The following is a 12,288-nucleotide window of genomic DNA, read 5'->3' as shown; positions in this document are numbered from 1 at the left end:
TAGTTTTTGGGAGCCCAATATGCAAAGAAGTCTTTAGTGGTACCTTTGGAAAAAATCAGCTACTGTCAGTGAGGCATCTTAGGCATTCATCTTCAATTTTGGATGCCAAATCACTTTGGAAAAGTTTAAACCATTTCTCCCCCCCCCCCCCCAAGTTTGAGTAATAGTTAAAATACTTCCTCATTCTCACATTTATATTAATGTCCCAAGTAGCAAGCAATAGAGTAGGGGAAATGGCCTCAACTTGTGCCAGGGCAGATTTACACTAGCTATTAGGAAAAATTTTCTTCATCCATAGGTGGAGCATTGGAACAGACTGTCCAGGGAAGCTGTGGAGGTTTAAGGAAGTGTAGATGCAGCACCTGGGGACATGGTTTAGTGGTGGAGCTGGGAGTGCTGTTTTAATGGTCGGACTCAATGATGTTACAGGTCTTTTCCAACCTAAATGATTCTGTGATTCTATGATTTATACTAGGGTGTCCATGAAAAAAATGAAGTAACTTGCCTGTTTATGTGTTTGCAACTGTCTTATATTAAAAGATGTAATTTTTGGTGTTAATTTGCCTAAACTAGAAGGTAGTATTTATGCACACATCAGCTTATGAGTTTGGCATTTCAGAAGGTGTACATCATGTGTGCCCATTATCTGACTAAACAGATAGCTGTGTTTTTTCAGAGCAGAGCCACATGGATGTAACATGTAAAATTATGTAGACCAAACTTTTGTATGACAACTTTGACTTTTATTTATACTGGATCTCAAAAAACATGCCAAGGTAGTAACTTTAGAGACAATGGATCTCTAACCACGGGTGGACAGCATGCACAGTAAATAACAAAATTCTTTTTAGTGAATATACTGCTCCTAGTGGTTTACACTGAAATATAATCAGTTCTCTAGTATATCAATATTGGGTAAATTTATGCCAAAAATGTATGTAAGAAATTAAAACATAGAAGTTTTTTTTAGAGTCTGTGTAGAAATACACGATTATGTGACTATGCCAGAAAAGGTATTTGGTGTTTCACATGAAGATAATGCAAAATACGTCACTTTAAACAGCAGACTTGATGATGCTGCATACAGTTGATATAGTGAAAATATGTATTTTACAGCATATTGAACATGCTAGTCTCTCCTTTTTTAAAGAGTCAGAGATTACACCAAGAGAGCTAATTTCTAGATGAAGTGGGCCAAGGATTTCTGATTTCAATTACTGAAAATCAGCAACCTTGCAGGACTATTCTCTAACTCCAGAAAGGCTTGTAAGATGCTTTGATTGTTAATACCCAGATCTAAGGAGCATCAAAGTCATGAAAGGGTCTTCATTAGGTTTAACATACTTTAAGGCAAAACAGCACCTATTAGACTAGAAAGAAGTGTTCATTAATTTGATTTTCCATTTGGCAGCTTGCAAAACTATATCTATCAAATAAACTCTTCAGCAAGAGAAAAAGGGAGGAATGTATAAAAAGTTCAAACCAATTGGAACAAAAAATTATTTCTCATAAAAGCATGAAAAAGTGCATATTCAATAAGGTGATTAAGTGTGCATGTTGCATTGTTGTCATCTACAGGCTCTGTGGTGGTCTCAAAATAGTTTCAAATATGAGAGGACTGAAGGTGGTCGGTCATCTCCCATGGGTTACTGAGGGAATTCCAACCACTTGCGAAATGTTAGTCATTTCAGAAGTTATAAGCAAAGGCATCCCTGTGCACATGCAATCTAGCAGGTTTTCCTTACATCATTTATCAAAATGCTCTTCAGCTAAGTCGTGTTAGAGGCTGGATGTCAGTTGTGTGTCAGCTGAGGAGATGTAAAAAACCAAAACCGGATGTGTGTTCAAAATGTGACTCCTGCTTTAGTGCAGTCATGAGCAGTATCCTGTTTCCAAGTAAATACAAAGCAGTTCTGTGTACTGCTTTTGTGTTATGGACATGCAGCCTACTCAGAAGGTCTGTATTACACTGTTCACCAGATTCCTTCTAAGTTTTATCCATCTCTTCACCTGAGAGTTGCTATAAAATTTTCACATGTGTTTTTAATATCTGTCCTTGATTCAAAATGGCAAAAATGTTATCCTGCCTTGTGATTTGCTACTTTTGGTAGATTAAGTTTACAGGATTTCTTCTTTTCTTTTGTTTTACACGTAGGTAGTTCCAGTATAGTTATTTCCTGCTTTACATCACTGTGAAGTGACAGAATACCAGACTGGGGCTGTGAAGGTTATGCCTCAAACAATATTAGGCACACTCTAAAACAGCTAAAGCTGGTTGAGAATTTTGTGGTAATGCCTTTTTTTCTTCCTTTCCCTTTAAGAAATGTTAGTTTGTCAAGGATTTTTTATTTTGACATAAAATAAAACCAGGTTTTCTGCTAGTTCAGTGGGCAGGTTGTGGATCCCAGGACTGTAGGGGCAGCCTGGGAGTCCTTGGAAAAAGTTCTACTTGGCTCCCACATTTCCTGCTGTAGTTCCAAACATGTAGGAACCAGCACTCAGCTCTCAGCTCTGCAGAGGGCAGCCAGGGAACCTGCAAAATGTCCTTTTGGCTGAGATTTGCAGGCTCCCTTCTGCAAAACTGAACAATATCCCTTCTGCCACGTTTTCCAAGGCCTTTAAATCTCACCCTCAGCTTGGGAATTGAGGGATGTTCAGAACCCAACAGGAATCTTTGAGCTTCTTATAGAATTGGTTTTACAGCTGTAGTTATGACAGAGATCATGAATAATCAGAAGTAGAGAGGAAAAGGAAGCTGAGTTAAGCCAGAAAGGGGCTTCTGATCTTAGAAGATGAAGATATTAATCCAGTTTATTTAAAAACAATTTTTTTGAAGTGGTTATTTCAAAGTAATTTTTCCTCTTAGGCAAGGCTTTTCAAGATTGATCCTTTTGACACTTTACAGATATGGAATTTTGTGAAGCAGAAAATCTCCTTTTTAACAGCTCTGCTCCTAGTGACAGAGGACTGTGTTCATCTTCTCAGCCAATGCCATACTACAGCTCTGTTGATAGAGCCTGAACACTGAGGAGATGATTTTTCTCCTGTGCTTTGTTATAGTACTTTACTTCCCAGGTGTATTAATCACATTTTTCCCTAAGGTTCACTCTAGGTAGTTCTTGACATGAACATATCAACAGCCAGCTGCAGTGATGATTGCAAGAAATTATGGGTTAACACATATTTCAAGAGGAATGTACTCCAGCACCCAGAGATTTCCTCTTTCTAGCAGGTGCTAACTTGAGTTCAATATTTCAACAGTGAGCACATGACCACTAAAATCCTTTTCAGAGAAAAGATAACTGCTTGATTTTTATTATAACACTTTATGTTTTGTTTTCTAAAACACTTCAATAGAATTATTCTCTCCCATAAATAAACAATCTGGGAGAACTGGTGCTCAATTTACTTTTTGGTAAGAACATTAGGGGTTATTTGGCTCATATATCACCTTCCAAAAATCCACTGATGTGTAGGCATAGTTACAGGTTTAGCTAAAAAACTGAGCTGGAGGAATTAAACAGATGTTTGCTCTGCATTTTTCAAGAATATGATTGTGTGAACATCACTGTTACAGGACCACAGTGGGACTTCCATGCAGCCAACAGTGAGTGCACTTTGAACATGCATAAACCAGTAGCACATACAGTGGTACTTGGCCAGCAAATACAGAGGGGGATCTAGTGGGATGCAGTAACAAATTCAGAGTAACATCACCATTCCAGGAAGTTCATTAAATATAATGCTTTGTCAGTGAAACCCTTCCACAAAGACTTCATCCTCTGGAGCTCTGAGTAGGGCATCTGTTTGTGCTGCATGTAATGTTAACTTCTGTCCTGACAGTGGGGTTTACATCAGTGTCCCTCATCTCCTTGACTGATTTTTTTTTTTTTTTCCAAACAAGTTCAATAGTTTGTTCTGTCAAATCAGTACAAGAATAATTTATTGCAATATTACAGCCTCTGGTTGCCTTTCTTGCACTGCTGCTATGCTGATGCCAGAGAGCTTGTTCTCAAGTAAATGGGGAGAAATAAACCTATTGCACTAGTGAGGAAGACCCATAAGTCCGAGTCTGTTTCTCAAAGCTAGTTCATCTTCTAGTCCTGGAGAGACTGTGATCCCATGCTTTAGAGAGAGTTGAATGTCAGATTAAAAATTGGCATTCTGCAGGCCATATCCAAAGTCAATAAATGGACTTTAATTTTTAAAGGTAGAAGTCTAATACTGATAATAGCTGGCTCCTGGGTTTCTGGAATGTTATGAAAACCATAAAAATTGAACCTATATAATTAATCTGGTTTAAAGTCGTTGTCTAGGAACTAAATGGGAATAACTTAAAAATTTTCTTCCAAAATTAATTGACATTTCATAGCAGGTTCATATCCATGTTTTTGGGAGTAAGAAAGTAAAACCCTTCAAAAACAAACAAGCAAACAAAAACCCCAAAAACCTAAAACCAAAAACAACAACAAAAAAACCTAACAAGCAAAAACCACACCCAAACCCCCTCACACATGGCCACATCCTTACCATATAAAAATGCATATGGTAAATGTAAATTTGAGTCCAATGAAGCTTTGAAAATCTGTGGAAGTTCAGAACTGGGCTCAGTAAATTACAGTCTCTGTAATGTGCTTGTATGTACATCAGTATCTTTATTATTATCCCCACTTTGTTTGTTTTCTTGGTAGTTCTGATATGTCTTTTTATATTAATGAAGAAGATTACTATGAGCTTCATCTTTCAGGACGATTGTCTTGTATGTAATCAGGGAAAAAAAATGCTGCATAAATCTTCCTAATGAAATGGTAGGCAAGATCATACTGGAGTTCATAATCGACAATGACACTAAAAAGATTCTATCATTCCCTTTTTGGGAGGGCTTACTGCACCTTTAACCTTAAACGTGTAAATGCTGTGAAATTAGTAATGACAGGTTTTGAATCAGAAAAATGAACCATATCTAGTTGGACCACAAAATATCTGGAGTGTTGGAAGGCTGGCATTACCTAAAGAAAAACAGATTTTTTTTTTAAGTCATTTTAATCACATCAGTCATGTTGCAGCAAGGAATGCAAATATTCATATACTACAGATTGAGGCTGCTCTGAAATGTTCTGACAATCTGTTAGGTTTTGAGTGATGTTTCAACCCTATCACTTGGGGTTTTTTTTTTGTTTGGTTTGGTTTTCTGTTTTTTGTTTTTTCTGTATGACTATAAAAAACACTACTCATCTCTGTCACATGCTGCACAGGATAAAAAGCCTTTCAGTTTTCTTAACAAGAATCAGACGGCCAGGGTGCTGCTGGAACGCAGAGAATATGCCACTGTCTGTTCAAAGTACAGCTTAATGAGCCAGACTAAACACACTGGACAATAGAGCTGTGGGGGGAAAGGGCTTCTCGTGGATCTGTGGATCAGCTGCAGCTTTAACATCTAACTAGTTTCATTTTTCATCTTTGCAAGTTCCATTTCCCTGTTTTGTTGGTATAAACTGCATTTCAATGAGCGGACTTTCCTGCCTAGGTGATGGTATGGTGTGCTTTGAAAAAGGATGTTGTGGATTATGCTAGGAATAATTTCTGTGTTTCTTTTTCTCTTTCATAGTCACGACCTATTCCCTCACACCTTACTTCAGCAGTTGCAGAGAGTATCCTGGCTTCCGCCTGTGAGAGTGAAAGCAGAAATGCTGCAAAAAGGATGCGGTTGGATAGACAGCAGGTACTGTGTTGTTTGGGGGTCTACCACATCCATATTTATAAATGCACTGGACTCATTTACATAGGATGCCATGCAGAAGGGTGGTGCAGTGTCTTATATGCTTCTTGCTAGCAAGATTAATTAAAATACAGAAGCTGTAGTTTTTTTAATGAATACACAAGCTTGCCTTTGTCTATATTTACATAAGCTGTGTGAGGGTGTCTAATATATTTGTAATGTCCAGCTGGATAAAGCTATATATTTACTTTTTGATGGCTGTAGATTTTCAGAGCATGATGTGTAATTGCTATGCTGGAATTAACAAGAACAGATCATAGAATGGATATAATGTACATAAATAACAGAACTGGTGCATATGTCCATGAATCAGAGTATTTATTTGTGCATATATTCTCTTTCAAAAAGTGTATGCATTTTAAATGTAAGGTGAAATAGTGTTACTGACTGAAAATACCTATTTGCCTGAAACAGAGAAGTTACTGTGCTGTATAACAAAATGCTGTCAATTAACTTGCTAGTGAGTTTTTAAAGCTCATATGTTTTTTTCTTGTGTGATTATTCATCTTTAATAGGGCATATTACAATTTTCTTATCTTTAATTTTCTGCAAATTGCATGTTTTCTTTTAGTTTTTTAAAATCCAACTGGTAGTTCATTCCAGGCTTTGATTATTTACTCACTCCACAGATAGAGAGAATGTCTAACAATCTTATTACGAAGACTATTATGCTTTATTTCTCTTCATGACTGTAACAAAGTAAAAATCTTAGTGATATCTCATGTGTTCCAAAACGTGCTTCTGCCATGGCAAATGAACTTTTATTTTGTGGAATAGAACATTTTTTAAAATAACATTTTCCTTTAATGCATAGTCCATTGAGTTCTTTCAGGTCATGCCCTAACTGCATAAAGGATTACTACTGGTATGCTTATAAAATTCTTATTTTAGGATCTGAGACTGTATGTTGCTACTTCTTTTTGCTGTGGTATTTTTTGCTAATATTTTCTTTATTGTGCTACATTTGCCTTAAGATTTACAAATCACAAGGGATGCCAAAGAAATGTACTATTAAATATAATTTAGTTTAGAAGCAGTGCTCATTCAGATTGTGCAGGTTCTGTATTCTCTCATTTGCTCTCTGATTTTTCAGTAATAATAAAAAGAAAATCTACAAAGTCAATGGCCTCTTAGCCCAAGGGGAACTAGAAATGACTTGCACAAACATGAGTTACTTTCATTGCACACAACTAATGGCTCAATTCCTTGGTCTAGCCAGGATGAGGCAGAGTTTTCAAGTGATTTAAGTGAGAATCCCATAATACTCTTCAGGGACCCAGAGACCTGTTGAAACAAAAATGAATATTTAAACTCTAGTCAGAACTCGAAAAACTGTATTAATAAGATTTTTTTTCTTTTATATGTAGTATTACTATCACAGAAGGATCTGGTAGCATCTTTGGGAGGAGAGGCATTTCTTTACTTTTCATTACAGAATTAAAAATCTGTAGTCAGAGTATCTCCCAGCTGATCACCTTAATTACAACTGTGATGTTAAAGTAGCAAAGCTGCCTATGAACAACGGGTGCTGGGTTCTGCTTCCTTCAGCTCTTCCCCCTTTTTGCCAGTGAGTTATGGGAATGCAGTGGAGTTGCAAATAGCACCAGCCATTTGATTCAGCAAGCAGTAAATTAGCTGAGCTGGTGTAGCTTTAGTGCTTGCAAAACTACTTGTGAATTCAGGACAGATATGCTGATGGATATGCTGAACATGCTGGAAAAAAAAAATACGCAGTGTGTGTTAGGTAGCTTCATAAAACTCAGTGAGAAATTTACCCTTCAGGGTGGAATAGATAAGTCATGAGAGAAGTAGAAAACCTTGGGTTTAGCCCTAGTTCCATCGAAATTTAATTATTTATTCTGAGGATGTGAAGTTAACGAAGTAGACAGAGCACAGCATTCTGGAATATTTCCGAGTGTGGTATTTAATGGGCAACAGTGTGCTCAGTTCATATGCTGAGATGGGAACTGGGTCTGTATCCTCACATCCAGAGAGTGTGACTAATAGGTTAAAGGGTTCTATTTTGCCCCTCTTCCTATTTTTTCCTCTTAACTTGCTATTAAATTTCCTTCACTTTTCTTAGCTATATCTAAAATGTTATATTTTCATTAGGTTATTTTTCTTAAACAGAGAAAGATTGGAAAAGTTCAGTTCATCATGTTGTTTTGTCATTCCATACCTCATAACAAACCCAACCAATCAAACAAAAAAACCAAAACCAACCAACCAAACAAAAAACCCAAAAAACCTCCCTTGTTTTCCAAAACTGGGTGTTAAACTGCTGGGTAGACTCAAGCTTTCAGGACACTAGTAAAAATTTGAGAGGGAGAAAGGGAAGATAAATAAGATTTTGATGAGGAAAATTACCACTTCATAAATTATATAAAGAGATTTTCTAATTGAAAACAAGCATTAGACAGTCTTGGAAATTAGACTGTCAAGCAGATCTGGCAAGAGCACTCATTCAGCACTTCCCTTCAGAGCTGAATGGAAGCATTACATTAAGGCTGCTTTATTCTTGCATGCAATACAGTGAAGTTCTGCCTTTTGTGTTCCAGACAGGTGATCTGTCTCAAAGTAGGATGTGGCACTCAGTGCCATGGTCTAATTGATGTGGTGATGTTCTTATGATAGGTTGGACTCGATGATATCAGAGGGCTCTTCCAACCTAATTGATTCTGTGGTTCTGTGATTCTGTAATTTGTGCACAACCCCACCTTTTTCAGAATATTGCCCATAAACCATGAATGAATTAAGAACACTTTCATGTGATTTTATGCCCAATCCTGAAGCTAAGATAAAACTTTGCATCCTCCTGAATTCCTTTTCTTGTTTTATTTATGCTCTTTCCCTTTCTTCTCCAGTTTTTCTTCTCTCCCTGACACAACACAGGCCTTGAGCAGGAATTTTGAGTATCTTGCATGTATGTCCCTTATGGAAGTCTCTGTTTATTAAAATGACATGAATTCACAAATTAAATATCTTTTTTCCCTACAGTGTAATTTTAGCAGTGATTTGATGAAAAGCCATCTCAATTATTGCTCAGAAAAAAGCATCAGCTTAAAAGTCAAAACTAGGGACTCTTTTAACACCTGTTTTTTTTTTAAATTTATATATATTTTTTTTTAACACAGTGTTGGCCACACTCATGAGTATTCGCTGTTTCTTTCACAAGTATTAAATGTGAAGGATTGGCTTTATATACCTACAATCCCATGTGCCCATTTTTTTTTCTCTTAGGGAGAAACCTCTCCTTATGTGTATGTGTCTCTGCACACACAAACACTTCATCTTATGGACTACTTTCTAGATGTATTCTTGATAGCTGCAGTGGTGAATATAGCCCTGATCAGGGACAGTGTTTAGTGTGATAAAGTTAAGTCTGAGTAACGAAGAAACCATCCTTCAACCTATCTCTTAAATTCCACCTATATGATTTTTGTATTTCCTAACTCAAAACTGAAAATTTCTGCCAGCAAAAAAACAATTAAAAAATAAGGTAATTAAGTCTGGTCTCACTGACGACACTGACATATTTTCATTATTCTTTTTTTCATGCCAGGAACTTATTTCTTAATGGGAAAATGAATGTCTTCTTGTCTTTCAGGAAACTAGTAATTTTTCATAGTTGTTGGAAGCTGCAACAATAAAAGCATTGTCAGGTTGTGAGACTTCTCTTTTAAAGAAAAAATGTATTTACTAGGGCTTGGTAGGTCAGACTGTAATGCTTTGGCTGTCTGGCCATGTTAGTTGTTACTCAAGTGCTCTCTTAAGCTCCAGTGCATTTTCATTACCTTGAGATCAAGCACTGTTTGGATGGCCAGAAGCTTTAGTGTTGAGAAGTTATATATTTGATACCTATTACCCAACTAAAGAATCCTGTTACTTCCACTTTTAAATTCTGCCTGGTACCAAAAAATAATTTATTTTGTTGCACAATTTTTATAGATTTATATGTTGAAATTGTCTAGGTTTACTGGTAGTACTGCTGAGCAGTGAAATGCTTGTGACACTGGGCTAAATTTGGTTGATCTTTCACAGTAAAGATCAGGAAGATGGTAAAGAGACAATCTAGAGCTTTTGTGTCTCTCTTCAGATCACCTCTGTTGAATCTGGATACTGAAAAAGAGTAACTCTTTTGAATTTTAAAGATGTTTTTGATTACAGTTGATGAAAAATTTAGAAACAATAACTGAATCAACCTTATATTTTGCTTCAGTTAGAGATAGAAGAGGCATTATCTGAATCCTTAAGATTTTCTGTGCTGCTTTGGATATTCTCCTGGGATAATCCTTCAAGATCCTTATTACATCCCTAGCAATACTTCGTATGAAGCAGTTTCATTAAGTGGAGGTTCTGAACTACAACGAACAAGGGAATCATGAAACGAAATAAGTAGAGCTAAAATACAGCCCTATTCACTTGTATTCATTACATGTGGTGAACAATATAACCATTCTTCTTTTGCCACACTCTTCACTTTACAAACCAAATTGCATCTTGGTTGGGCAAAAGAAGAATGGTTTAAATAAGTAGAAAAATCTTGGAGAAGTCATCTCGTCATTATGTCCTGGGCAGTGAGCAGAGGGGCGGGATGCCTGCTTTATGCACTTCAGAGACCTTGGTCATGTGGCTCAATTTGTTGTTGATCTCAGAAATGGAAGTTTTCTTCTGCGAGCTGAACCACTGTCAGTCTCTGCTTCTTCCAAACAGATATGTCTGTGCTGTAGATTTTGTAAAACCTCAACATTAAACAGTGTGGAGCAGGGTTGGGCAATGGGACTCTGGAGAAAGTGGAGGTAGATTAGTGTTGCTACGGTAATATCTGAAATAAAAAAGAACCAAAAAGCAATAAAATGTCCTCAAGGGAAGATGTAAGGGTAAATAATAATTTATATACATCAGTATGTGAGAGGACCTGCCTCTTTATTTTCCATAAAGAAGATGAACTGGTGGAATATATCTGTGGAAAAGCATACAAGAATGATAATAGGAAAAAATGCCTTCCCCCTTCATTTGGACACAAACGTTTTTTGGTAACAGCTACATTTTGGTTTTTTTTTTTGTTTTTTTTTTTTTTTTTGTTTTTTTTTTGTTGTTGTTGTTGTTGTTGTTCAGAATATATACTTTTTGTATGCTGTCATGTTGCAAAAATTATGAATCAGCACTTTTCCCTAATTGAAATAAGTAGTTTTTGGCAGTCAAGACAAAATGTCAGCACTTGGGAATGAGGAGGGAAGATGAATATGGGAAAACAGGGAAATAACTGAATCATAGAGCAATATCACTGTAGAAGTATATGAACCTTTTTATGGACATGTCATGTATTGTTAGCCAGATCATTTAGAAAATTGATGTTGTTTCATTCACATGTTGATTTGTACCAGTTAGGAATCTGAACCTTTGAGAATACATTGTTATATTTGCAGATAGGAGAATAGTGGTCACATATGACTGCAAAGCCAGTGGCCTGGATGCTCTCCTGGATTCAATCCATGCCATTTTAGCCATTTGACTCCAGTTCAGTGACTAATGTCACAGAAAGGCTGCAATAGCATGCACAATTTCTTGATCAGCCAAAGGAGGGAGCTACATGCACTTCTTTCATCCTTGTGCCCCAAGTATTTGGACATTCAATGTGTGGTTCTATTGCAGACACAGAGCAAATGACAAGTGGAGCCCAAGAAAAACTTAAGCTCAGAGGAAAATGAAAACTATTCTTATCTTACATATTGCCCATCCTAACAAAGGCATTTCATAGTCAGAGCTGGTGCTTTTTAAATTAGTATATATCTTCACAGAATGCTTGTCTGTCAGTATTTTGTAGAATATACATAATAAGAAAAAGTTATTCTGTATTTCATTTTTTAAAATAATATGAGTTTAAAAGGTACAGTTTCCTTTCATTCCAGAGATTACATGAAAATAGCAGTAGTCAGACAACTTTATAGTCTGATAAAGGTGTTGTCCTCATACATTCACTGTACAGACATCACAATACAACTCACTTGATGTGGTAACCTCAGTTTAAAAAAAAATCTTTGTTTATTTGAGCTTTTCAAGTTGACAGGGGCGAGCTATGTTCATAGAGTATTATGCACTATGATGCTATGAAGCAGTTCTTTGCAATAAACACTGAATGCAGTTTTAAGGAAATCTCTCATCAAGATGACAGCTGTAATTTTTTTCTATGCTGTGACTTGTAACCAGCCAAATTAAATATCAGTAATAATTGTGGTGGAGGAAGAGATAACAACTAACTCCCAAGGAAGAAAAAATTTAATGATCCCAAATTGTATGAGGAGCAGCTGAGGTCACTTGGTTAGTTCAGCCTAGAAAAGGAGACTGAGGGGAGACCTCACTGCAGCTACAACTACCTTACAAGAGCAAGAGGAGGGGCAGGCACTGATTTCTTGTCTGATGACCAGTGACAGGACCCGAGGTAATGGCCTGACGTTGTGTCAGGGGATGTTTAGTTTGGATATTAGAAAAAAGTTCTTCACCCAGAG

The 12,288-nt window shown here is 36.7% G+C and overlaps 1 protein-coding gene across 5 annotated transcripts in view; it reads left to right on the top strand.

The window, feature by feature from the left end:
* Positions 1-12,288, top strand: part of NOL4 (nucleolar protein 4) — a 187,369-nt gene that overhangs the window by 148,557 nt on the left and 26,524 nt on the right. For 4 of the 5 annotated variants that reach the window (XM_062488754.1, XM_062488738.1, XM_062488730.1 and 1 more), the window contains one exon: positions 5,609-5,722. The exons of the other annotated variant lie outside the window; for it this stretch is intronic. In XM_062488754.1, coding sequence (XP_062344738.1) covers positions 5,609-5,722 — 114 coding nt within the window. The remainder of the gene's footprint in view (positions 1-5,608; positions 5,723-12,288) is intronic. 5 annotated transcript variants of the gene reach the window in all.

This window comes from Cinclus cinclus, chromosome 1, assembly GCF_963662255.1.
Source record: "Cinclus cinclus chromosome 1, bCinCin1.1, whole genome shotgun sequence".
In the NCBI taxonomy this organism is placed as follows: Eukaryota; Metazoa; Chordata; class Aves; order Passeriformes; family Cinclidae; genus Cinclus; species Cinclus cinclus.
The sequence above is the reverse complement of the archived record's forward strand: the minus strand, read 5'-3'. Positions and strand labels throughout refer to the sequence as shown.